Source organism: Xenopus laevis, chromosome 2S (assembly GCF_017654675.1).
Source record: "Xenopus laevis strain J_2021 chromosome 2S, Xenopus_laevis_v10.1, whole genome shotgun sequence".
In the NCBI taxonomy this organism is placed as follows: Eukaryota; Metazoa; Chordata; class Amphibia; order Anura; family Pipidae; genus Xenopus; species Xenopus laevis.
Window position 1 is genome coordinate 159,037,029 of NC_054374.1, and position 26,019 is coordinate 159,063,047.

General features: G+C 40.4%; 1 protein-coding gene across 2 annotated transcripts in view; it reads left to right on the forward strand.

Annotated features, from left to right (window-relative positions):
* The window catches only part of LOC108710019 (NADPH oxidase 4), a 119,244-nt gene that overhangs the window by 26,580 nt on the left and 66,645 nt on the right, over positions 1–26,019 (forward strand). For both annotated transcript variants that reach the window (XM_018250360.2, XM_018250361.2), the window contains 6 exons: positions 4,412–4,439; positions 17,083–17,155; positions 21,350–21,430; positions 22,126–22,357; positions 24,933–25,097; positions 25,871–25,933. In XM_018250360.2, the coding sequence (XP_018105849.2) occupies positions 4,412–4,439; positions 17,083–17,155; positions 21,350–21,430; positions 22,126–22,357; positions 24,933–25,097; positions 25,871–25,933 (642 nt within the window). The remainder of the gene's footprint in view (positions 1–4,411; positions 4,440–17,082; positions 17,156–21,349; positions 21,431–22,125; positions 22,358–24,932; positions 25,098–25,870; positions 25,934–26,019) is intronic.

Genomic DNA, 26,019 nt, shown 5'->3' on the forward strand with positions numbered 1-26,019 from the left:
TATGTAACTATTAACTATCACTATTAAATGAGGCCATGAGATTTCTGGAGAAGAGGCAGAGAGCATAACTCACTCATGTTGAATGATATCAGGCAGAGGCTAGTAATGGCAAAATTCCTGCAATAGACAGCACTGTTTTCAAGAATAAAAAGCCTTTATTGCTTCATGGCTACGGCCAAAGATACAGTTACGTAGCCCTAATACCCTTTTTTTGCAAGACAGAATTTTATATGCTTTGGTGCCCAAAGAATGACACTGCCTGGAATTAGATAACGTGTTATCTACAAGTTGTTTCATTCCGGCCAGTATCATTTCAGTTTATTAACTTTCTGTTCCAGAAAATCCAGGAGGACCCATTTATTTACACTGGCAAATTTGCTCCTGAGCAGTGACCCATAACCATCATCAGATTTCAGATTTTATTTTATTTCAGCTGGCTGAGCAAAGTTAATCCCTGCTTGGTTGCCATGAAGAATAAACTAATACTTTTTTGATGATATTGGTTCCTATTGCATCACTATAGAAGGCCGAAGAGTGATGATCAGGAAGCTCATGACCATCCTGCCAGATTGACAATGGCACATTCACCTTTAAGACTTATCGAGGCCCATTTATCAAAGGTCGAATTTCGAATTCATGTGACTCTAATAAATCTGAATATACACGAAATTCAATTGGGAGGTTATTTAATAAAAAAATCGAATACCGTATCTAAAATGCTAACTAATTTTACCAACCTGAAAACTCGAATTAAATTCGACCAAACTCGAATCGAGTTTCTTCTCTGATAAAAACTCAAATGTCAGGAACATCTTCAAATGGGTCACTTCAAATGGGTGACTGGACCTCTGCCATTGACTTACACACATGAACTTGGCAGGTTTTAGGTGGCAAATAGTCGAACTTGAATTGTTCCAAGGGTCAAGGTGTGGTGTTTATACAAATGGCCTGTAGATGTCACTGTGTTCAGACATACTGTGCATACTTCCTGGCAGCTCAAAAGTGAAAGTGAAAGTTACAGTTATACTGTAATGCCTGTATGAGAATCTGCTAATAAAGCACTGTTATACTCTACTCATCCTCGACTACCCAAAACATAACAAATGGCGACAAGTATGGCTCTTCTACCTCTGCAGCAGCCTGCACCTTTTCTTCCAAACCCTGGTGAGTCTACCATACCTTTTACTGCTTGGATCCGTATGTTTGAAAATTACATTTTGCTGCTGACCAAGGGGAGATTTCTGTTGTTCGAAAGCGTGCTTTACTTATTCACTGCCTGGGAGCAGAGGGACAGCGTATATTCTATACATTACCATTACCTGATGATACTTATGAAACTGCTCTTACTGCTATAAAGAACTTTTTCGTGCCAAGAGTAAATGTGGTTGCTGAAAGATATAAATTCCGCCAACGTGGACAGCGTAATCGCAAATCCACAGAACAATTTGTAGCAGCTTTGAGAGAGCTGGTTGTTACCTGTGAGTTTGGGAATATAACAGATGAAATGCTAAGAGACCAAATAGTGGAAAAAACAAACTCACCTCTCATTAGAGAGAGACTGCTCCTAGAGCAGGATTTAACCCTTGCAAAGGCTATTACAGTTGCTAGCCAAATTGAAACAGCAGTGGCAGAGGCTAAAACTCTCAGTCAGGGAACTGCTGGGAATGTACAGAATGTGAATTCAGCACTGTGGCCTAATAATGCACAGTCACAGGCAAAATACAGTGCTAAGGAAAGGGATTCACCCACACTGCAAAACCATACAGCAAATACAAATAGAAAATACTGCTTTTGTTCAACACAACACACTGCAAATCATGTTACATGTCCTGCAAAAGCTAAACGGTGCCGCAATTGCACAAAAGTAGGACATTTTGCTAAGATCTGCCGTAGTTCTGCTAAAGTTGTTAATGAAGTCACTACTAGAAAGGTCACTGTATTAAGTGTGGATAAAGCTGGTACATTTATTCCAGACAAGTTTATATGCACTGTCAGAGTCAGTACTGCTTCTGCTGACAAGGGACACTCCATTAACCTGGTGCTTGATACAGGTTCAGCTGTTTCTATACTACCAAAGGATATTTACTTGAAATACTTTGCAAAAGCTTGTTGCACCTGCCCTGAAACTGGTCAGTTACTTAAAGGATCCAATCCCTGTGCTTGGTTGCTTGCCAGCGACTATACAATTTGAATCAAATACTGCAAAATGTGACTTAAACATTGTGAATAAGGGAAATGCTATACTTGGAAGGGATCTCTTTGCTGCATTAAACCTACAATTAGTTGATGGTCTCATTACTACAGCACCAGTGCCTGCCACACAGCCAGTGTCTAAAATTTCAGCACAAAGCAACACTTCACTGGGCTGTGCAAAGAACCTTGTACACAAAGTTAAGTTGAGACCAGATGTAAAACCAGTACCATTTCCTGATTCAGCATGGGAAAAACTTGCTATTGATATTGTCAGCCCTTTTACAGATGCTCCTATAGACTGTAGATTTGCTATAACTTTAATAGACTATTACAGTAAATGGCCTGAAATTGCATTTGTTTCTCATATAACATCAGGTACAGTAATAACATTTCTGTCTACAGTCTTCAGCAGAGAAGGTAATCCAAAGGAGTTAATATCAGACAACGGACCACAGTTTGTCGCATATGAGTTTGAATTCTTTCTGAGAGAGAGGAATATTGTGCATAGGAAATCTTCAGTGTATTACCCACAAGCAAATGGAGAAATCGAGCGATTCAACAGAAGTCTGAAAGAAGCACTACAGACAGCAAATCTTATTGGTAAAATCTTGGAAAGTATTTACAACAGAGTTCCTACATAACTACAGAGCAACGTGCCATGCAACAACCCAATCATCTCCTGCTAAATGATTACATGGCAGACAGATGCGCACAAAGTTACATGTTGCAGACATCAAAATTCCATTAAATACTATGCCTACAAAATCATCTACTGCTGACATTGTGAAACGTCAACAAGCCAAATGTAAGGCTTATACTGACAGAAAACGTGGTGCAATAGAAGTACACTTTCAGCCTGGATCTTTAGTCAGAATTAAGAAATCAGGAATACTGAAACAAGGACAATCTAAATTTACTACACCACTTGAAGTGAGACACCAGCGAGGACCATACACATATGAACTGTCTGATGGACACATATAGAATGCAAGTCGTCTTGCTCCTGTTAGATATGACTTTGGAGAAGCTCCATTTGATGAAGGACATTGTCATACTCCTGTGCCAACTGCAATAGGCCTGAAGAAAGTGAACCTATAAGGCATACTGAAAGAATAAGAAAACTACCTGCATGGACCAAGGACTATGTGTTGTGAATAATGCATAATTTTTTTTAAAATGCATACTGTTTAATTGTTGCTTTTTATTATAGTTGTCCAAATGCTTTCCTATTATAGGGGGAATATGTGGTGTTTATACAAGTGGCCTGTAGATGTCACTGTGCTCAGACATACTGTGCACACTTCCTGTTAGCTTAAAAGTGAAAGTGAAAGCTTACTGTTGTGTAATGTCTGCATGAGAATCTGCTAATAAAGCACTGTTATACTCTACTCATCCTCGGCTACCCAAAACCTAACACAAGGTTTGATAAATCTCGATTTTCAAATATTTAAATAAAATCGTGTTTGGTTTATACCCAATTAGAATTTGTGAGTTTTGACCAAAAAAAATAAATTTGAATTCGAATTTACAGTTCAACCCTTAATAAATCTGCCTCATATTGTATAACTTTAGGTCTACTATGATCTAAAATCATGCCACCGCATCCCATAGATTTAAACTGCCACTAGTGCTAAAAAGTGAAGGTTCTGGCCCTTGGGGTGGTTAGAAGGTTAAGGTTAAGGCTATGCTGAAAAACATCCCACCCAAAAACCACACCCATGTGCCATAGCTCCTGATATTTCCATGAGAAGAATCCAAAGGCAAAATAAAAAAAATGAAAATATAGTGTTTGCAGAAAAGCAATATACGATTTTTTTTAAAAAAAGCACCTGTCTGAAAGGCAGGACAGATACAATTTAAAACATCACGTAATCGGAATATTAGATAGAAGTGCTAAATTGGTGGCTGTTCTTTTTGCTTATTACTGCAAATGAGCTTCAAGTGCCTATTAACAGTCTCAGAAAGAAAACAGGCACAATGCATACGCTCCTCATTTTTCAGGAGGCTCGTGGTAAAAACAATTTTCGGCACATTCTTTTCCCCTGAAATGATGGAAGATTGAATTCCCGAGTGTCAGATAAATGAAGATTCATAAGCTGAAATGAGTAATTTGTCGCAAACTAGAGTGTTGTTGAGCCTTAGTCATCCTGTTTAGGCAGTTTAAAGAATTCAAGATTGACTTCTTAATATGAATATATTTTATGTGTTTTCATTTCAGGATCCCAGAAAAATAATCTTCACTTCTGGTAAGTCTGAATCTGTTGTAAATAACATTACAGATGACTTTTGCCCTTGAATGGAAGTTTCACTTTACCCATTTGGCTATTCATTTTAATGGAAACCTTCTGTTTTGAATAGAGACCACCTTGTACTGTATATACTGCTTGGCATTTTAATGTAATGATGTAATGACAAGTGGGGAGATGGTTTCAGGTCTAGTTACCCATAGCAACCAATCAACAGGTTTGAACCATTTCTTAGTTATGTGGGCCAGAGAAGCGAAAGGTCCATATGATGAAGATAGATATGTGGTCCAAAGTGATAGGAAAACCAGGAATGTTCTACCTGAACATCAATGTGTGGGGCCATCAACAAACCAATGCAGTCCTTATCTGAGATATCATAACTGCTCAATAGATATCTGAACAATCATCAGCCAGATATAGTCAGACAGTAAGTTCTGAGCTCTATACAGGTAGTAAGATGCCAAGTTGTTTTTGAGGGGATAGACATGGAGGGTTGCAGGCTGGATATCTTCAATACTTACTGCGCAACGTATGTCAATTAAACCTTTATTGACATTTTTATTTCTTGGGGGCCCTTCTGGTACAGAGACCCCCAGATCAAATGTCCTGACCAAAAACAGATTATTAGGAAATTGGGAAATGCCCATGATGGAACACACAACACAATACTTCTGGTCAGCAAACTGACCCTTCCTCAACAGAATACACAGACCCGAGGGTGTTATTTTGGGCCGTGTGCGCAACAGTCATCCTTTGTTTACACATTCTAAAACCTGTCTGCATGGATAATTTGGTGGATTAGAATTAAATTACAACTGTGTATATAAAAATAACGAGCCATAACTTGTAAGGGCACACACGAGTGCACAGTCTTTTTTTTGTCTAAGCCTCATTTAAGGTGCAACTTTTGGTCTAGAACCACTTATTATAGGTTACAGCAGTGGTCCCCAACCAGTAGCTCGCAAGCAACATGTTGCTCACCAACCCCTTGGATGTTGCTCTCAGTGGCCTCAAAGCAGGTGATTATTTTTGAATTCATGTCTTGGAGGCAAGTTTTAATTGCATAAAACACAGGTGTACTGCCAAACAGAGCCTCCTGTAATCTGCCAGTCCACATAGGGGTTACCAAATAGCCAATTGCATTTGGCATCCCCATGGAATTTTTCATGTTTGTGTTGCTTCCCAGCTCTTTTTACATTTAAATGTGGCTCATAGATAAAAAAAAGGTTGGGAACCCCTGGGTTACAGGTATATGAAATGACTTCAGTAGTAGTTATACAGTCATAGTTCCAAAAGTATCTCGTGAAATTAGACCTTTGATCAGGGCCACCATGAGTATCTAGAAATGCAATTAGGAAAAAAAACCACAGAAATATGTTCAAACTTTCATAACCTGCCAAATTTTGTAAAATGAACATGGTAATTAGGGGGTGTGGTCACAAAAATGGGAGTGCTCAAAAAAAATTTGCCGCGCTACGCGTGCCAACTTTTTTGTCCCTCTTTTTATATCCAAAAGGTTGGGAGGTATGGCCTGATGCCCTTATATCATGATTGATTCTCACTTTCCATTGCTGATCTCAGCATAATGGTAGAAAGGGTCTGCAACCCTGGCTCTAAGGGGTCTGGCTTTGTCCTAATCTGTTGCTTATCACATAAAATAATTTTATCTGGAAAAAAGTTCTACCTCAATCATGGGAACCATGGCAACATAAGGTGGTCTGATATCCTTTGCATGATCTTCTGTTTCTGAGGATAAAGTTGTTCAAGGATTTTGCTCTGAGTTGGGTGAGCTGATGTTCTCTCCATTTGTTTTATTTCCCATATACATGATGGCCTTTATAATCTTACCTGGTGGCCTCCCCTGGTATGTCCTTTGCTTGAGCCTGGTGTTCCAGTGAAAGCTATTATTGCAAATGAATAATCCACCTGTATGGCTGAACCTTGACTTTTCTGAGTGAGAACCTTGATGCAGAGATCAAGTACCACATCACACATAGTCATTGAATTTTTTGTATGGGCAATAGTGTCTCTAGTTTCTACTGATTCCTTTCTGGTTCTGTTACATACTGTATTTCAAAGAACACATGGTGGCCAATTATAATTTTATATCACATGTACTTGTCTTGGAGTCTATGGAGCAAATTTACTAAAGGGTAAAGTGACTAGCACTGAACACTGAAAATTTGCCAGCATGAGGTAATTTCGGTACCGGTGACGATTTACTAACGGGCGCAGGCGTCACTTCGCTATCGAAATTGACTGACGCTGGAGCTCATTTGCACTCAATCACCAGGCGAAGTTACGCTCTGGTGAATTGACGTAACTGCGCAAATTTATTAAGATGCAGATTTTACTGAACGTTACCTATTGCGCCAGACTTGCCTTCGACCACCTCAGACCAGGCGAAGTGCAATAGAGTAGATAGGACTTCCGCAAACTTTAGATGAAAATTTTTCTAAGTCCAAAAAAATGCTGGTGTCTTTTCCTTTTTTCAGGGTGATAGGTTGCAAAAGAGCGTACAAATTTTTTGGGGTAACAGGCTTCCCCACTACATTTCCTAACATATGACTATACACTGGGCACATATGTAGGCCAATATAACAACTCTTATTTTATTAAGGTTCCCTGGGCTTGTGTAGTGTAATGTATTTGCTGCAACATATTCGTCCATTCAACTTTAACTTCTTATGCAAATTAGCCAACGCTAGAGCAACTTTGCTCTGCTTGCGGAATTAACGCTAGCGCAACTTTGCCAGCGTTCGGCGCCCTGGACGCAACTTCGATGTTAGTAAATTAGCGTTGCCTGAGAGAATTTTCGCCTGGCGAAGTGCTGCTCTGCCTGCAAAGCCATCGCTGGCGAATTTTCGCTGCTTAGTAAACTAAATTTGCCCCTATGAGTTGCAGTTGCTTTTGCATTTTAGGCTTGATTTGCCAGTTGTAGTGTGAATTGGGTTCAGAAAAGAAATATAGTCATGTTGGGGGCACACAATGCAAAGCTGAAGGATGGCTGTGCCCAATGTGTCCTATGGGTTAGTTATTATGCCTAAGCCGAGGTGGTTGTGGTTTTCATGATTAGAGTGCTACAGAACACGTGAGAGCTGCCTCACAGAATTATGTACCCATTGCCCATCCAATGGGGGAATTCGATTCTACCATACACAAACCTGGGGGCAATAAAGACCTAATCTCACATTTTACAAGACAGATGGCATTTCTGTCTAAGCAGCACCTCTAGCCTGCACCCCCATACCACCCGGCACATTAGTGATGATGATAACAATGGTGCAGGCCACTACCTTGGCAATACCACTGCCTGGCATGGTGGGAAATAAAATTAACAACAGTACAGATCAAGCCCCCCGATTTTGTACAAGGAACCCCCATCTCCCTGTATTTCTTTTCTGTTTTTCTGTTTTTATAGAGAGGCTCCTCAGCCATAAAGCCTTGAATTCCCAAAAGATATATATAACAACTCTTATTATAATAACTGCGGAATGTTTATTTTCATCTGCTTTTTATTTCATTGTAAATCTATTTCCCCCAAAAAAATGGTAATAAAGCCAAGTTATCTGTGAAGTATCATTTTGCTTATTAACTTAATGAACAAGAGCTGGAAGTCATTTCATTGTGCGGATTGTACAGCAAATTACATCCCCAGAGACACCGTATATATATATATATATATATATAGATAGATATAGATAGATATAGATATAGATATAGATATATATAGATATAGGGACACTTCTGTTCATAATATTCTATATAATATAATATATACAGAATTTATAGTGATTAAGGTTCTACAATAGCACATTGTTATGGATGGCAAACAGGGGTATCTTCCTATAGTGAGGGCTGTTTGTGTTGTGTTTTTATGTTTTTTGGAGTGGAGAACTATGTTGAATGCAGGGGACTATTTTCTAACATTCAAACCTGCCAAAATATTCCTTTTTGAATTCGAAATTGTAAGTTTGATAGGAAATATTACTTCCCGCTTTGATTAAACTATTTTTTTTTCAAAGTGTGAATACTTTTTGGAGTTTTTTGGCAACGTTTTTTTTTTTTTCGCACCTGCTCTGAGTTGCCCATTACAGGTATGCGACCTGTTATCCAGAATCCTTGGGACCTTGTGTTTTCCGAATAAAGAATCTTTCCGTAATTTTGATCTTCCCTTAAGTCTACTAGAAAATCATATAAACATTAAAAAAAAACAATAGGCTGGTTTTGCTTCCAATAAGGATTAATTATATCTTAGTTGGGATCAAGTACAAGCTACTGTTTTATTATTACAGAGAAAAAGGAAATCATTTTGAAAATAGGATTATAATGGAGTCTGTGGGAGACAGCCTTTCCGTAATTCGGAGCTTTCTGATGATGGGTTTCCAGATAACGGATCCAATACCTGTATTACCTATAGAAGCATTGTAGCCAGTCCTTCAGCATATTTAAAAAGTGTCAGAAAACTAGTTTCAGGCAGAAATTATTTATTTTATAATGGACAAGACACAATGGTGTAGCTACCAATGGGGCACAGACACTATGGGGCAAATTCACTAAGCACCGACGCGCCGAAAGCTAGCGTCAATTCGCTAGCGTCGGGCATTTCCGTTACTTCGCAAATTCACTAACGGACGCTGGCGTAATTTCGCTAGTGTAACTTTGCACCCTTATGCCTGGCGAATTTGCGCAACGGACGTAACTACGCAAATTCACTAACGCGTGCATTGTACTGAACGCTACCTTTTACGCTAGACTTCCTTCGCCACCTCAGACCAGGCGAAGCGCAATAGAGTAGATAGGGATTGCTTCAAAAAAAGTCCCAAAAAACGCTGGCGTGTTTTCTATATTATGGGTGATAGGCTGAAAAAGATCGAAAAATTTTTTGGGGCTCCCCTCCTTCCCCCCTACATTTCCTAACTCATGGCAACTTAACTATACAGTGGGCACATGTGTAGGGCAAAATAAGATTTTTATTTGATGTTTTGAAGGTTTTCTAGGCATTTGTAGTGCTGATACGTATTCCTCCATTGAAATTTGAATTTGGCGCGGTATGCAAATTAACCATCGCTAGCGAAACTTCGCTTCGCTTGGCGAATTAACGCTAGCGCAACTTCGCAAACTTACGCTACCCCTGTGCGCAACTTCGGATTTTACCGAATTTGCGGAGCGCTGGCGAAACTACGCCTGGCGAAGTGTGGCAAATTTGCGCCTGGCGCAACTACGATTCTTAGTGAATTTGCCCCTATGACTAAACCCCCTCCCGCCCCATTGGGCCCGCTAGGGATAAAGCGGTGCTCTCTAAACTGGCTTTTAGGTAAGGAAGATGGTGGGTACAAGTTTGATGGTGAAGGTGGGGGTGGGGGAGCGTAGGTCCAGATTTGAAGCTTGGATGACCCTAGGCTGATGCACCTGCTCATAGACCTCCATCTCTCATGCTAATCCACCCCTCTACAACAACTCCTTTCAGCTCAAACAAACAGCAGAACTGGAAACTGCCAAAAACTCTTTCCTTCCCAGTCTCCAGTACTGCCATTAATTCAAGATAAGAGAGGGGGGAGTGCAGATGTGGTCCCAGAATTCTGCAATCCTAGACCAGGGTCTTTGTGACCTTCCAACAAATCCAGACTTGGGGATTGTCAATGGTTTTATAGTTTCATTACTGCCAAGGCAATGTGATGGAAAACCCCAGTATGGGGACAAGCAATATACTAGGAATCTGGAACATGAGCCCTGATAAGTGGCATTTACCATTTACCACATTGAAAGGGAGAAATTCAAGGTAGTAAATATTCCCCATAGCTTTCCTTTTTCGTTATGTAATCTAGAAAACATGCAGCTTTCTCGTTTTGTTCCTGTCCATTTAATAGTAAGTATCGGAATCATTCCAACCAAAGCCCCACGCAGGGTCGTCGGAATGCGGAGAGTGTTTTTTAGTCCTTTTCGTCTGTTGCACATGAGCGCGGGTTATTTTTACTGCTCTTGACAAGAAGGAAATGAGACACTTGTTCATGTTGTTGCTGAGCCCCGGCCATGTTTTCAAGCCTTTCACACGGTGACTGAGAAGCAAATCATAGGAGAAAATAAGATCACACTGGGAATTATCTCACTGGTTAATGCAGGGAACGTGTCGCCCTGCCTCTTATTAACTTGTTATTAGTAGCTCTGATAGGCCTTGGATTCCATCCACGCACAGCGGGGAGACGCGCCAGCCATCGAGTGCAAAGAAAGAAATTGCCAGTACTTGGGAAGAGCAGCAGTGAGCAGATAAATTGCTTCTAGAATTCTCTGCACTTGTTTTTTTGCTTGTTATTTGGAAATATCGCAAGTGCTTAGGAACCTTTTGCTTAGTGCTGTAGTGAGAAATGGGGGTTCAATAAAGGAACTTTGATGGCCAATGCAAAAATATCTTATGTAAAAGTTACAAGGGGCCCTCCTGATTGGGTTGGGTTGTGCCTAAGACCAAGATTGTTTCCCCAAAATTTCCTGGCACATTTCTCTTGGTGTAAAAAAAAGACATAAGAAAGTGCTGGTTATTGACCAACATCATTGGATCGTCTTCATTTTTCAGATTTTATTTGTCTTAATTTTACTTTATTACAGAGGCATCCTGCCAAATGAGAAGAGTTAAGCCCTAGGCTTTGTACCTAGGGGTGATTTGCAGATACAACCGCAAGAGTGGCTCTACCAAACGAGATGTAATTTTTGTATGTATTGACACTACTTGTGTCCAAACATGCTCCTTGCACTTCCATAGTTATGCCAAAAGCCATTACATCTAAACTGCTCAGGGCTGTATATACCATGTGGGACTCAAGGACCTATGATTTAGTGTCTTAAGTGTAATAACTCACCCTGGTGGTCTAGTTGGCTGGCGGGGACTTTAATCTGCGAGAACCTGGTGTGGCCTTCTGTCCTAATCCTTGGAAATGAACGTGCCCCTTTGCTCATTCAGAACACTTGCTTTGCTCCTCTCAATGTAAGACTTGGCGGCTCCTCCCATGGCCAAAGGCGGCTGTTACAGGCAGAAGATTAAGTCGTGACCAGGGAGCTTAGCACTTGTTCTGATTATAGGGAGACGTACGCGACACCAAGTGTACGAAATGCGTAAGGTGTTGTGTACATTTTTTACTTGCCCAAAAAAGTCTGCAATTTATTTACTTCGCCTGTGTGTGGGATCTGTGAGTGCCTGCCTTGGTAGGAACTTGAGGGCCCATGCCTTAGGCAGCAGATTTTTGGTGGGGAGTGGCCATCAGGCACCTACATGGTATAATTAAAAATTTTATTTAAAAATTAAAATGCTTGGCCACACATTGAAGGTACAATGTGTTCTAAAGTGCATCAGCTATACCTTGAACTTGAGATGTGCTGGGGTCCTATTCCTATACAAAGAATGAAGGGCAGATGGTGTGGGATTATGATCCTTCCACCCTCCATCCCCTCTTCCTTCTATCACAGTGGTCCCCAACCTGTTGCTGTTCAGCTCTCCAACCCTGTTGCCTCAAAGCAGGAGCTTATTTTTGAATTATTGGCTTGGAGGCAAGTTAAAGTTCCTTAAATGTTGCTCATGGGTAAGAAAAGGTTGGGGACGTCTGCTCTATAGGGCCCTGGTTGTCTCATGTTTAAGATGCAGGTGGCACCTCTAGGAAGGTACCTCACCATAAATGCACCTTCAAATACTGTAAATGTGATTATGTATCGAGTAGCTTTCAATATCAACCCAAAGTGGGATATTTTAGGCCATAGCCCCGATCAGGTTCAGTCATGCCACCAAACCATACCCATTCCACCCATTTCAGCTCCAAGGATCAGGACTCTAACAGGGTCAAATGGGAGTTACTGCAAATGGATTGACCTAATAACATGTAACCTCCACTTCTTCATGGTGTCATTACACTGCACTATGGCATTCTCTCCCTTCGTTCATATCACGGCTTGGCTTGTAATGTTTCTGTTTCCCAGTCATCTATAATTACCGTAAATTGGCAAGGGAAGAGAATTCATTATTCTCGAGTTCAAAGTCATTAAGAACAACAGGAATATAACGATGAACATATTAATGCAATACGCTATTGTATTAATTACAAACTGCATTAGGGCCCATTAATATTCTGCATTGCTCTTAGAGATAAGCCAACTGGTTCACGGGGTTCAGATCTGAATCCCGTGAGGTTGTTTTGCAGCTGTCACATCAGATTACTCTCACTTCTCAGTTTATCTCGTCTGTTCAAATGACACTTTATTTTCAAAGGCACAAATAAGATTAGAAGGTCTAAAATGTTCCTGCTGAAATGTGCAAGGGAATACACTTCTGAGGTATATGGGATCTCTCTCTGTACAGGCTATGAGCAAACTTAGAGGACTGTTCCTGCTGAATTGTGCTTAGTACAGGGGATACCTATGCTGCCATAGTTTTATGGGATCTCTCAGTACAGACTATGAGCAAGCTTAGGGGCTGTTCCTGCTGAATTGTGCTTAGTACAGAGGAATACCTATGCTGTCATAGTTTTATGGGATCTCCCTGTACAGACTATGAGCAAACTTAGGGACTGTTCCTGCTGAATTGTGCTTAGTACAGAGGAATACCTATGCTGCCATAGTTTTATGGGATCTCTCTGTACAGGCTATGAGCAAACTTAGGGGACTGTTCCTGCTGAATTGTGCTTAGTACAGAGGAATACCTATACTGCGATAGTTTTATGGGATCTCTCTGTACAGACTATGTGCAAACTTAGGGGGCTGTTCCTGCTGAATTGTGCTTAGAACAATCAAATACATGTGCTCAAGATATGGTACATGGGACATTTTGCAATTTTTCAATTTCTCATTCACACACATTACATTATATCCCACAAATACCCCCTTCATAGGCCTTGCACTGTTTTTTTAATCTGGCACAAGGCACAGAGAGCAGATTGCAATGCCAATAGGGTTCATTGAGCTGTAAGGGCTGTTATTTTGCAGCACCCTGCCATTAATACATTAGTCCTAAATTTTAGAAAATGCAGAACAGTTTAATAATGTAAAAGTGAATAATCCCCTTAAAAATAGTATATTTATGAATAAAATGTTCATTCCATTGAAACAACATTAAGTAATGCGCTAAATAGGAATTGAATGATGCATCTGGCACCTGGTGCAGCTCAGCCAGAGAAACATAGGGGTTGCTCTCGGCACATCTCCCATTCAGAATAAAGGGCATCAGAATTAGTAGGAGAGGCACTGAGTCTGTGCTGGAAATAGGAAACGGCACGTAGTAGCCACAGATCGCCATGGAGCGCATATCCTAGCAACTGAGATTTTCTAATTCTGCAACTGTAAAAACCTGGTGTTTTTCAAGGTCAAGTTAATATCAGGCTTGAAACAGAGCTCACAGCTCCAGGGTTTCCGCATGCAATAGAACAGAGGCTAATTGTTCTACTTTTTTTTATTAATTTTTCTTCTTGCAGGGAATTTACAGATAGGCACTAGCTGGGGCTAAGTGATGTCTGCATAAATCAGCCAATGTGTTCTGTGTATTAAGCATTTTCAGTAGTACAAATAAAACGATATCATTCGGGAGAAATACTGAATTTATGCGATGTTAACCCTCTCTCTGCCAATGACAGGCCTTGCTTACATTCTATGGTTCCATATTCCAACAACTGAATGGAAGAAGCACTTGGGTCACTGTATATTGTATTTTCTTTTGCAGAATTGTGACTGGTACAGGTGCTAGCATAGCTTTATATAGCTTTATGGTATCTCTCTGTACAGGATAGGGGGAAAACTTGGGAGGGGGGTATAACTGGGTGGATATTAAGGGTCATATAAAAAGTGCAATTGTGCCAAAATGGACACAAATGTTACAATTATTAATGCCATTCATTAAAGGTACTTGTGCCAAAACATGCCATTCTGTGTGCCCGATTTGATCGGTTCTTAGCTCTTCTGGAGCTGCCGCCACCCTCAACATGACCATATTCCAAGGTTCCCACAACAGCTTGCATTACAGTCCATTTTTTGAAACCCGTACCTGACCCATACCCGCAACCCATAGCGCAATTTCACCCACATGTTCCTGCTACAATAAGCCAACTATCCTTCCGACCAGGGGGACATGCAGAACCGGAAGTGACGTCACATTTGTGGAAGTGGCATCACTCTGGTGCAAAATCTTCACAAAACACTGGAAGAACCACAAGGGTGGGTGGGAGAGATCAAGCCTGTACCTTTTTTGGGTACCCAACTGGGTTACCTGCGGACTGCCCTCCCGGCCAAGGAATCGGGGACTTTTGGCCTGAAACCCAATCACTTTGCAGGTATCCCTCGGGTACCCCACCCGATGCAGGACTCTAGTTTTCATTAATAGGGCATAAAATTCGGACACTAATGCCGTTTTAAGTTAAAACTCCACTAGTGTTTTTGATCTGATTTTGTGGGTCAGATTTTATCTGATCATGCCATGCAAAAGCACAAGAGTTTGTAGTTTGAACCCCCTATAGCTAGAATCTAAAGTCGGATGGAGTGTATTGTTCATGCGTTTACATTCGACAGTAGTGGTGAGTGAATCTGTCATTTTGCGTTTGCTGTAGAATGCGCAAATGTACGAAAAAAATCTCGAAAAGCAGAAAAATTTGCAAGATGCATTGAAGTCAATAGGAATCAACATTTTTTTACACTCGACAATTTTTTATGTGCACTGCAATTTTTTCTCACTCCAAATGCATTAAAGTCAATGGGTGGATTTTCTTACGGCAACTTTTTTGTCTCAATGGCTTGTGTTGGATAATGGATGGATGGAAAATGTTTCATGTATTTTACCCATCAGATTTTTGTATGTTTCATGTATTTTACCCATCAGATTTTTGTATGTTTCATGTATTTTACCCATCAGTTTCAATATATGTTGACCCCACACGACTACATCAGACTTGTTGGATACATTTTGTTGATCCCATCCGACAAAAATGGATTTGCATTTGCTTTGATGCTTCAGGTGCAATAGTGGAAAAATACTGCACAAAGATGCATTGGGGAAAAGCATTGGTTATTTGCATCTGGATATTGCCTTGTGCTCTAGTGTGTTCTGGGGTGAGTGTGTTATGGGGTGGGGCAGGGCAAATTGGGGCCATGACTCAAAAAGGATATACAAAGGTTTGACAAGTTATGATTGTTATCTCCCAGATACAGCCAGCATTTTAGGCATTTAAGCCAAAATCGCCAGTGTGGCCATCCAGAAGTCCAGACAGTGACATGTTATTGCAATGTGGTCTGAGGGAACTGCTCTGTACCTGCATATGGCAATGTCAAACTTGGCCAAACTCATTCTCAACTGTGCATTGGTTACTGTTCAGGCTGTTGGCCTAAATCCTTGATCTCCAACCAGTGTCTCGTGAACAACATGTTGCTCACTAACCCCTTGGATGTTGCTCCCAGTGGTCAGAAAGCAGGTGCTTATTTTTGAATTCCAGGCTTGGAGGCAAGTTTTGGTTCCATAAAAATCAGGTGTACTGCCAAATAGAGACTCGTGTAGGCTGCCAATCCACATAGGCTCTACCAAACCACAGCCCTTATTTTGGCATCTTTATGGACTTTTTAATGCTTGTGCTGCTCCCCAACTCTTTTTACATTTTAAAGTGGCTCACGTGTAAAAAAAAAAGGTTGGGGAGCCCTGGCCTAAATGATGGAGACAATTGAAATTCTTTTCACAGTATCCATCTGTTTAGCCTAAAGAACAACTGGTTGGATACAATGTGGGGTCTGCGTGTCTATAGCCTCCTTAAAGGGCAAGTAAAGTCTAAAATAGAATAAGGCTAGAAATGCTGTATTTTGTATACTAAACATAAACATGAACTTACTGCAACACAAGCCTAATCAAACACATGATTTATGTTTTCAAAGTTGGCTACAGGGGGTCACCATCTTGTAACTTTCTTATACATCTTTGCAAGACCAACTTTCTCCAACTCTGCAGAACCAGTGGTTGCAGTAAAATAATCCTCCAAATAGAATCCCAGTTGATCTGTTTAAATCTAGCTCCATGATCTTTGTCCCTGCAGCTGGAGTTGGAAACAGTAAAGGGGATGTAAAGGCAAAAATAAAATCCAATACAAATCTCTACACAGTCGCCGACTGCTGTACAGGGAAACAAACAAAGCTGCTTGAGTTCTGCACAGCTGGAAAATAAGGCGGGGGCTCCCCCTGCTGTTCATAAGTATGATTGTTTCCCTGCAGAGCAGTTAGGGACCGTCTGACAATTCCTATCCACAGCTGTAAATGAAGGGAGAATTTCACTGCATAAGTCAGGTTTCTTATAAAAACAGTACACATTTTTCAATTAAATTATATTGGAGATAGGTTTCTTTTTCATTAAAGAAAGTAAAAATGGGATTTTATTATTTTGCCTTTACATGCCCTTTAAGGCTGACTGATTGGCAGTGAAGGTTAAAGTATTACAGTTTCCACCTACTCTGCTTTCTCCTCCCTTCAATTCCTACAGTAAGTCTGGCAAAAGGCTTGTCCTGGATTTGGGAGTGGGTTGAAGGATCCCTGGGTTCTTAGTCCCAAAATCATGACCCAGGATAAGAGATCCATATAAAAAGTGTTTAAATACAAAACAACTTTTCTAGAGATGTTAATGTTTATTTATTTTTATTTCTAGTTGCGGGAGTGACCGGCGTCCTCATGGTGTTGATTTTATTTCTCATGTGTACAGCTTCTACTTCTTCAATCAGGTAATCCATTTCTTCCATGTTCCACAAAGAAACACCAGGGGAACTAATTGTATTTGTCTCAGAATATCAATAGCTGCACGTTCATCAAACACAAACTTTTCTCATCAAAATGAGCGGAAATTGCAGTAACAATGCAAGTCAAGTGACCAAGGGACGTGCTTTTCATTAAAGAAAGAGTCTCTTACTAGTATACCCCCCAAAATTGAATTATATTTCATTTATTGCCAACTATGAACACCAGTTACACTGGGTATACTCTGAAACAGGCAGTTAAGCTGTTATGTAGGGAATAATGTACCCCCTTTAAAATTAAAGGGATACTGTCATGGGAAAACATGTTTTTTTCAAAATGCATCAGTTAATAGTGCAGAATTCTGCACTGAAATCCAATTCTCAAAAGAGCAAATAGATTTTTTTACATTTGATTTTGAAATCTGACATGGGGCTAGACATATTGTCAGTTTCCCAGCTGCCCCCAGTCATGTGCCTGCACTTTAGGATGGAACTACTTTTTGACTGGCTGTTATTTCTCCTACTCAATGTAACTGAATCAGTCTCAGTGGGACTTGGCTTTTACTATTGAGTGCTGTTCTTAGATCTACCAGTTTGCTGTTATCTTGTGTTAGGGAGCTGCTGCTTACATTCCCATTGTTCTGTTGTTAGGCTGCTGGGGGGGAGGGGTGATATCACTCTAACTTGCAGTACAGCAGTAAAGAGTGACTGAAGTTTATCATAGCACAAGTCACATGACTGGGGGCAGCTGGGAAACTGACAATATGTCTAGCCCCATGTCAGATTTCACCATTAAATATAAAAAAATTGTTTGCTCTTTTGAAAAATGGATTTCAATGCAGAATTCTGCTGGAGCAGCACTATTAACGGATGCGTTTTAAAAAAAAAACATGTTTTCCCATGACAGTATCCCTTTAAGTACATTAGAAGTCACTGATGAGTTGACTATGAAGATTTTCATTCATCCAGGTCATGTTATATCTAATATAAGTAATTAAAAAAAAAACAACTGGACTTAATGAATAATTATTGAAGACATTTCACTACTCATCTGAGCAGCTTCTTCAGTTCAACTGACTGGTGTGGGAAGTTCTCGGCATATTAACTCTTCCAATAATCCAATCACAACGGCACATTGTAACTCTTCAAAGAGGTGACATCTGAAATTCACCGATGATTTGTTCCATGACCCTTCAGGTTCAAGAGCTCAGGCCATGGGCTGCTTCAAATGTTCCTTTAGTGCAGGGATATATCTTAAAATACACAAGTTTGAAAGACACATCAGACAAGTTGATGACATCACTAAGCACTGATTATAACTAATTACTGATACATTCAGGGAGTTATTTAACATTATCTGTTTTTTCTGATTATTTTAAACTAGAACTAAACTAGAATCCATGATGTGACCATATATACTGTATTATTTAAAAAAGCGTGATTTCATCGGATCAGGGGAAAACTCGAGTAAAAATCCAAATCATTCGATTTTTTCAGGCTTTTTCCCAAAACGTCAGAGTTTTTCCTGAAATATATAAGTGGCCTGTTATAAAAAGACCACAGAAACTGCCAAATAGGGAACCTCTACCATTGAATTATATACAACCTCATCAGGTCTGAGATGGCGGATTTTGGGATTCTGACTTTTTTCAGCCTTGGGGTATAATATATCTCAAAAAATTCAAGGTTTTTTTTTTTCACTAAAAATTCAGATTTTATAGTAAAAAAAACTTGAATTTCTTGAGTTTTTGACATTTGGACTTTAATAAATAACACAGTAGAAGGATGTATTTCACAGGTTATGGCTCATGTGAATTATATACTGTAACAGTGACATCAACCAAAGTGCAGGGTATCCAACAATTACTGTAAAAATTACTGTGAAAAAGAGAATACACTGACATTTCTCATACTAAAAGTAATTCTCACTTATGGAATTCTACTGGAGTCTATCCATGCCCCCCACTGGGTCTGACTCCTGCCTGTCTCACCCCCCTGATGTTGGTTCTACTTCATCTGCAGTATTGGCCAGTGGTGTATAGACATGGCACCCAGGGGAAATAACAGCCATAGATCATCGCTAATACCAAGCTTCATCTTCTCTACTATAAACGATATTAGGGGTCATTTTTGTAAGCAAAGTACAATTTTAAGTGCAATTGGCAGGGATTCCCCCCACACACACAATTTAGAGATTATTTTTTGCAGTCGCCAGAGAGAGAGTTTCCCTGACGCTTTTGTGGCTGATGTGTCAAAATGAATGCAATTGCGCTCTCGCTTCAACGAGAATCAGGCTGAAAGTTTTCTAAATCTGCCATCATTTTCATTGTTCTATGTAAATTCTTAGTGCATGGCCCAGGTAAGTACAGGATCTCACCAGTTCACATGTGGAGTTTGGGTGCACTTGTCTCAGACCTACAGCTCAAGATGGAGGTTTCAAACCATGGAAAGAACAACAGTAGTGATGAGCGAATTTTTGTTCACCAGGCATGGCGATAAAAAAGTTGCAACCAGAAAAAAGGCCATGGACTTTAATGCATTTGGAGTGAGAAAAAAATTGTCACGTGCGGAAAAATGTTTTTTTTTGCATATTGACTTCGTGGCGTTTTGCAAATTTGGTGTGGTAGATTCGCTCATCACTAAACAGCAGACACTGACAAATCGTCGTGGTAAATGAACTGCAGACTTTATTTTAGGCAAATAGTACATTTATATGCAAAGCCAATCTCGTTTCATGCTCTAAGACCTATGATTAAAGGGCATGTAAAGGCATTTTTACGTTCTTTAATGAAAAAGAAACCTATCTCCAATATACTTTAATTAAAAAATGTGTACTGTTTTTATAAGAAACCTGACTGTATGCAGTGAAATTCTCCCTTCATTTACTGCTGTGGATAGGAATTGTCAGATGGTCCCTAACTGCTCTGCAGGGAAACAATCATACTTATGAACAGCAGGGGGAGCCCCCCTTACTTCCCAGCCATGCAGAACTCAAGCAGCTTTGTTTGTTTCCCTGTACAGCAGTCGGCGACTGTGTAGAGATTTTTATTTGATTATATTTTTGCCTTTACATCCCCTTTACTGTTTCCAACTCCAGCTGCAGGGACAAAGATCATGGAGCCAGATTTAAACAGATAAACTGGGATTCTATTTGGAGGATTATTTTGCTGCAGCCACTGGTTCTGCAGAGTTGGAGAAAGTTTCTATTAAACAATACAAAAACTATAAAATCCACATTAGATTACATGACAAAACAGGATCCAGTGCAGTCTGCATATTCTGATTATAAATCAGTCTTGCTGTATTGGCTTCTGGCAGATATTATTTGACTTGTGCTGTTTTGATCATTTATGACGATCCCTAAGCAGCCCAGACCACACTGAGCATGTGCACAGTCTTGCAAAGATGTTTAACAAAGTTACAAGATGGTGACCCCCTTTGGCCGACTTCGAAAGCATAAATTATTTGTTTGATTAGGCTTCTGGTGCAGTAAGTTCATGTTTATGTTTAGTATACAAAATACAGCATTTCTAGCCTCATTCTATTTTACACTTTACTTGCCCTTTAAGTGCCTACGTGCACAAACGCTTAAGGCTTTGTGCATGTTTATTTGCCTAAAATAATTTTTGCAGTTCCTTTACTAGGCCTGTATCTAGGATCTGTGAGTGCCTCCTATTCTTTCCATGGTTTGACTAGCGCCCGGTCTGGAGGTGGCAGGAGCTTCAGTGTTCCCTTGTATCAATAGGTGCAATAGTGCTGGATTCAGAAGGGGAGGCAGTGGAGGCTAGCGCAACTATGTGAAAGTGCAAGGAGTGCTGTAGTGTAGATACCTTTAAAAGAGAAGCAAAGGTCTTTTTACTTGGGGGTGCCAAAAGTGTACTTACCTGAAACCCCGGGCCGGTGCTCCTATCAGGAGAAAACTGCTTCCAGCGAGCACCACGGAGCACATTAGAGTGAAAAGCCATACTTTTACAAAGAAGTCGGCTATTTCGTTCTACTGCGCATGCGTCTGCCCAGTGAAATTTGAAGATAGAAGAAGCCAGAAGACTATCGCTCCATGGTGCTCGCTGGAATAAAACCGGGCTGGTGCAGTTTTCTCCTAATTGGTGCAGCGCCCCGGGGTGTCAGGTAAGTATATACAATCACTTGGGGTGCCTAACTTTTGGATTTTTTCTTTTCCAGGACCTCCAATTATGGCATCTTTTTGCACACGCACAACCTTTTCTTCATCTTCTACCTGTTGCTGCTGGTTCATGCTTGTGCGTAAGTACATTCAGTGCAGAGGGAGTATTGTCATTCTTACATACAGTATATGATTTACTTCTCATGCAGGTGGATAGCAACAAGGTGCTTCACCGTTGTCCCTTTTTGTCATTGTGTGTCCCAGGGAATCATTTATCAGAATGCAGTGTATTGCCCTTAATTAATAGGATGAAGTGAAAAATCTATACTAATAAAAATGATATTAATAATAATAATTAGGGATGCACCGTGATTCAAATTCAGCCGAATCCTTGTGCATGGCCGAACTGAATCTGAATCCTAATTTGCATATGTAAATTAGGGGCGGGAAAGGAAATCATGTGAGTTTTCATGACAGAACATGGAAGTAAAAAAAACATTTTGCACTTTTTCCTTTCCCGCCCCTAATTTGCTTATGCAAATTAGGATTTGGGTTCAGTTCTGTATTCAGCCGAATCTTTCACAAAGAATTTGGGGATTCAGCCGAATCCCAAATAGTGGATTGGTGCATCTCTATTGATAATAGGGGCTGTAGTGCAAGTAGATGAAAAATAGAAGTGTGAAAGTGAGAGGGAACTTAGTTCCAAGGTTCTTACACACAAGCACTTGCTTTATAATCAGTCATGTAACCAGCAGTTCAAGTTCTCTCGACTTCAAGTTAATTAGCACTTCAGCCCACGGATGGCGACACTTATCCCATCTCGTTTCTCTTCTAGAGGTGTTCTAAAATATCAGAGTAATTTAGAGGAGCACCCTCCTGGCTGCCTCTATCTAAACAGGAGCGCGCAGGATTCCGTTCCCCTGCCGGCGGCTGATGGAGAAGTTTTTCCAGGCAGATCCTCGAGGACAGAGACAGGAGGTTTTTTTGCTCACAGCGATATGTTCATTAGAAATAACTCGGAAAAGATATGCACCAAGGGACCCACATTTTGGCCACATTTCCCAGAGGTATGTCATTCATAGACCACAGCAATGGTCAGGGTCAGCTTGGGATGGACTGGATATTGAATGGATAAACAAAGGAAGTGAATTATTTTAATTATGATTATTATCCTTTATTTTACAGATAATTTTCACAGCTATTTTACATAACTGATATCAGTTTCTGCCCCAGTGGAGCTTACAATCTACGCACAAACACTAGTGGCAGTTTGATCAGAAGCCGCTTAACGTGCCAGTATGTGTTTGGGAGGAAACTGGAGTAGCCAGGAGTAGATTTCTGCTCATGGCTTGAGTTCACTGTCGCCCCCTCTCCTTCCCTTGGATCACGTTAGGGTTGTCACCTGTCCGGTTTTGACCCAGACAGCCCGGTTTTTTGAAGGGCTGTTTGGGTCAGAACTAAGGTTGTCACCCGGCCGGTATGTTACTGGCCTAGCCGGTAAAACACCTGCCAAGGCTGAGGCCGGTATTACAAATTTACCGGCAATGTAGCTGCCAGTAAATTTGTAATAGTCCTAATAAAAGCCCTCAGACCACCCCCAACCCACTCAAAATGTACCTTTTTTGCTGTCTTCTGGCCAATTGCACGCCCCTTACTAAGTCACGACCCACCCCCTTTTTGCTCCTGCCCCCACCACCAGCCAGTGAGCATTTTATTAAAAGGTGGCAACCCTAGTCAAAACTGCCTGCCGGATTTTCCAAATTAGGAAAACTGGGCAGGATTCCCTGTGATTGACACTGCAATCGGCCAATCGCCGATCACCGCATCATAGCTCCACCTCCGCCATCTCGTCCTGCCCCTGCTACATCACGGTCTTGCCTCCTGCTACATCACTGCCCCGCCTCCCCACCCAGAATTATTTTGGAGGTAAGGCGGCAACCCTAGATCACGGGCATGTGCCTTTTTATCTTTGGTAAGAGCATGGGGACAGGTTGCGTAGTCCCATGTGCTCAGGATAAGTGCAGAATTTAAGTCCATCGGGGTGGCACGCCACTCCTTAATTTTTGGCTTTTTTGGCTTTGCCACAAATCTGGGCTTGGGAGTACCAGAGAACAACCCACATAGACATGGGGAAAACATAAAGGGGGTCTTTTACTTTGTGCGGGGCAAAAATTGATCATAATTTTCCATGTTTTTTGCCATTCGCAGCCTGCCCTGCGAGTAGAAGAAATTCTGTAGATCTCTGCTCTATAAAAATTGAGCACAGAGACCTGTGTTTGCCTCATGGATACAGTGTCACCTGCACTTAGCAGTGCTGTATTCATGAGGGCTGAGTGGGGGGTGTTATTTTTGAATTTGGGAGGACCAATGAAGGAGGAATGTTGGCATAGGCCCTTTTACCAGTGTTGCGTTGTTGGCTGCAGGAGCAATATAGCTCTTTTCCATAAGGCAGGCACTAAGAACAGGCTTGTCTTTCAACCACTGATATTGCATTTACTGTAGGTCCCTGGACACCAGGCTTGATCCCAACTAAGACATAATTAATCCTTATTGGAGGCAAAACCAGCCTATTGGGTTTATTTGATTTTCTAGTAGACTTAAGGTATGAAGTTCCAAAGAATGGAAAGATCAGTTATCCAGAAGACCCCAGGTCCCGATCATTCTGGAAAACAGATCCTATACGTTTACCTCTACAAAAAAGTTTTTACTAGCAGAAAAAACATCAGAAAACCTGTAAAAGTTTCTAATTATTATTATTATTCTAGCTATCATTATTATCTGTCTAATTGAGTTCTAAAGCACCATGACAGCGTTTACTTGACACAGTTTTGTATTGGAGTTTTTCGTGGTTTTTACACCTAATAAATCATGAAGAGTTTTAAAGAAATTATCAAAGTCAAATCTCTAGTAATACTAGTACTAGTAAATATGACCCTAACATACTGCTCCTGTACTTTATTCCTGTACTTATCCATGTTCAGATGAATGCTACAATGTTATCTTAAAGGAAAACTATACCCCCAAAACGAACACTTAAGCAACAGATAGTTTATATCATATTAAGTGACATATTAAAGAATCTTACCAAACTGGAATATATATTTATGTAAATATTGACCTTTTACATCTCTTGCCTTGAACCACCATTTTGTGATGGTCTGTGTGCTGTCTCAGAGATCACCTGACCAGAAATACTGCAGCTCTAACTGTAACAGGAAGTAGTGTGGAAGCAAAAGACACAACTCTGTCTGTTAATTGGCTCATGTGACCTAACAAGTATTGTTTGTCGGTTTGTTTGTGTGCACTGTGAATCATATGATCCCAGGGGGCGGCCCTTATTTTTTAAAATGGCAATTTTCTATTTATGATTACCCAATGGCACATACTACTAGAAAAGTATATTATTATGAAAATGGTTTATTTACATGAAGCAGGGTTTTACATATGAGCTGTTTTATGCAATATCTTTTTATAGAGACCTACATTGTTTGGGGGGTATAGTTTTCCTTTAAGAAATGTAACCAGAAATAAATCATACTCACTTACTGCCTCTCCGCTTATCCCCATCTTCAATTTTCGATAGTGTCACATTCATAAGAAACAGGTAACTCTCCTGTAACTGTGAGTGTTTCTGGTTTGCAGACATGGCTGTGGATATCGGGTCCCTTGTGTTTATACTGCGCAGAGCGATTGTACCGATATTTCAGGAGCAGTAAGCCTGTCGCCATCGCCGCTGTAATCACGCACCCTTGTGATGTGATTGAAATACATATGGTCAAAGAAAAATTTAGCGCAAGGCCCGGCCAGGTAAGTGTTTAATAAAATCAGTCTCCGGCCATTCAGCAGTCAGTTTCAGTTGTTCATAGCAAATTTAATGTAATTATTCACATATTGCCAAGGAAGACACTTAGGGGCAGATTTATCAAGGGTCGAATCAATTTCGAAGTTGAAAATACTTCGAAATTCGACCATCGAATTTAAATACTTTGAATTCGGATATCGAATTCGAAATTTTTTTCAGCGAATTTGGCAATCGATTGATTCGAAGGATTTCAGTGATCGATCAAAGGATTTTAATTCGATGTGTAAAGACTTGGAAAAAGTTTGTAGAAGGTCCCCATAGGCTAAAATAGCAATTCGTCAGGTTTAATATTGAAGTCGAAGTTTTTTTAAAGAGACAGTACTTCTATTATCGAATGGTCGAATATTCAAACTATTTTTACATTGAATCAAATTCTAAGTAAATTCGAAGTCATAGTATCCTATTCGATGGTCGAAGGATCCAAAAAATTACTTTTACTTTTTTACTTCAAAAATTCACTCGATTTCACTTGATAAATCTGCCCCTTGGTAACACTTTGGGGGGAGGCATGTAGGTACCCCCTCTAGAGTTGCCACCTTTTCTGGGGCCAGAAAAAAAGGGCAGAGGATGGGGTGGATGGCATCAGCATTTTGAAAAAAACTTTTTGCCATGACACTGTCCCTTTAAAGGTGAACCACCCCTTTAATAGCGAGTGTACTGGTACCCAGCTGGGACCTGCAGATTCATTGAAACACAATTTTTCTTGTTTTCTTCTAAGTACATCACTCTGCTGTGCCCAAGTGTGTCCACTCTAGAAGCCCATCCGTTTACACTCACAATGGTAAGAAAACCTCAATTTCTTACATTCAACATACATCATTTCTAGAGTGTTTGTCATTTCAGTGTAAATATAGTTCATAGGGATGG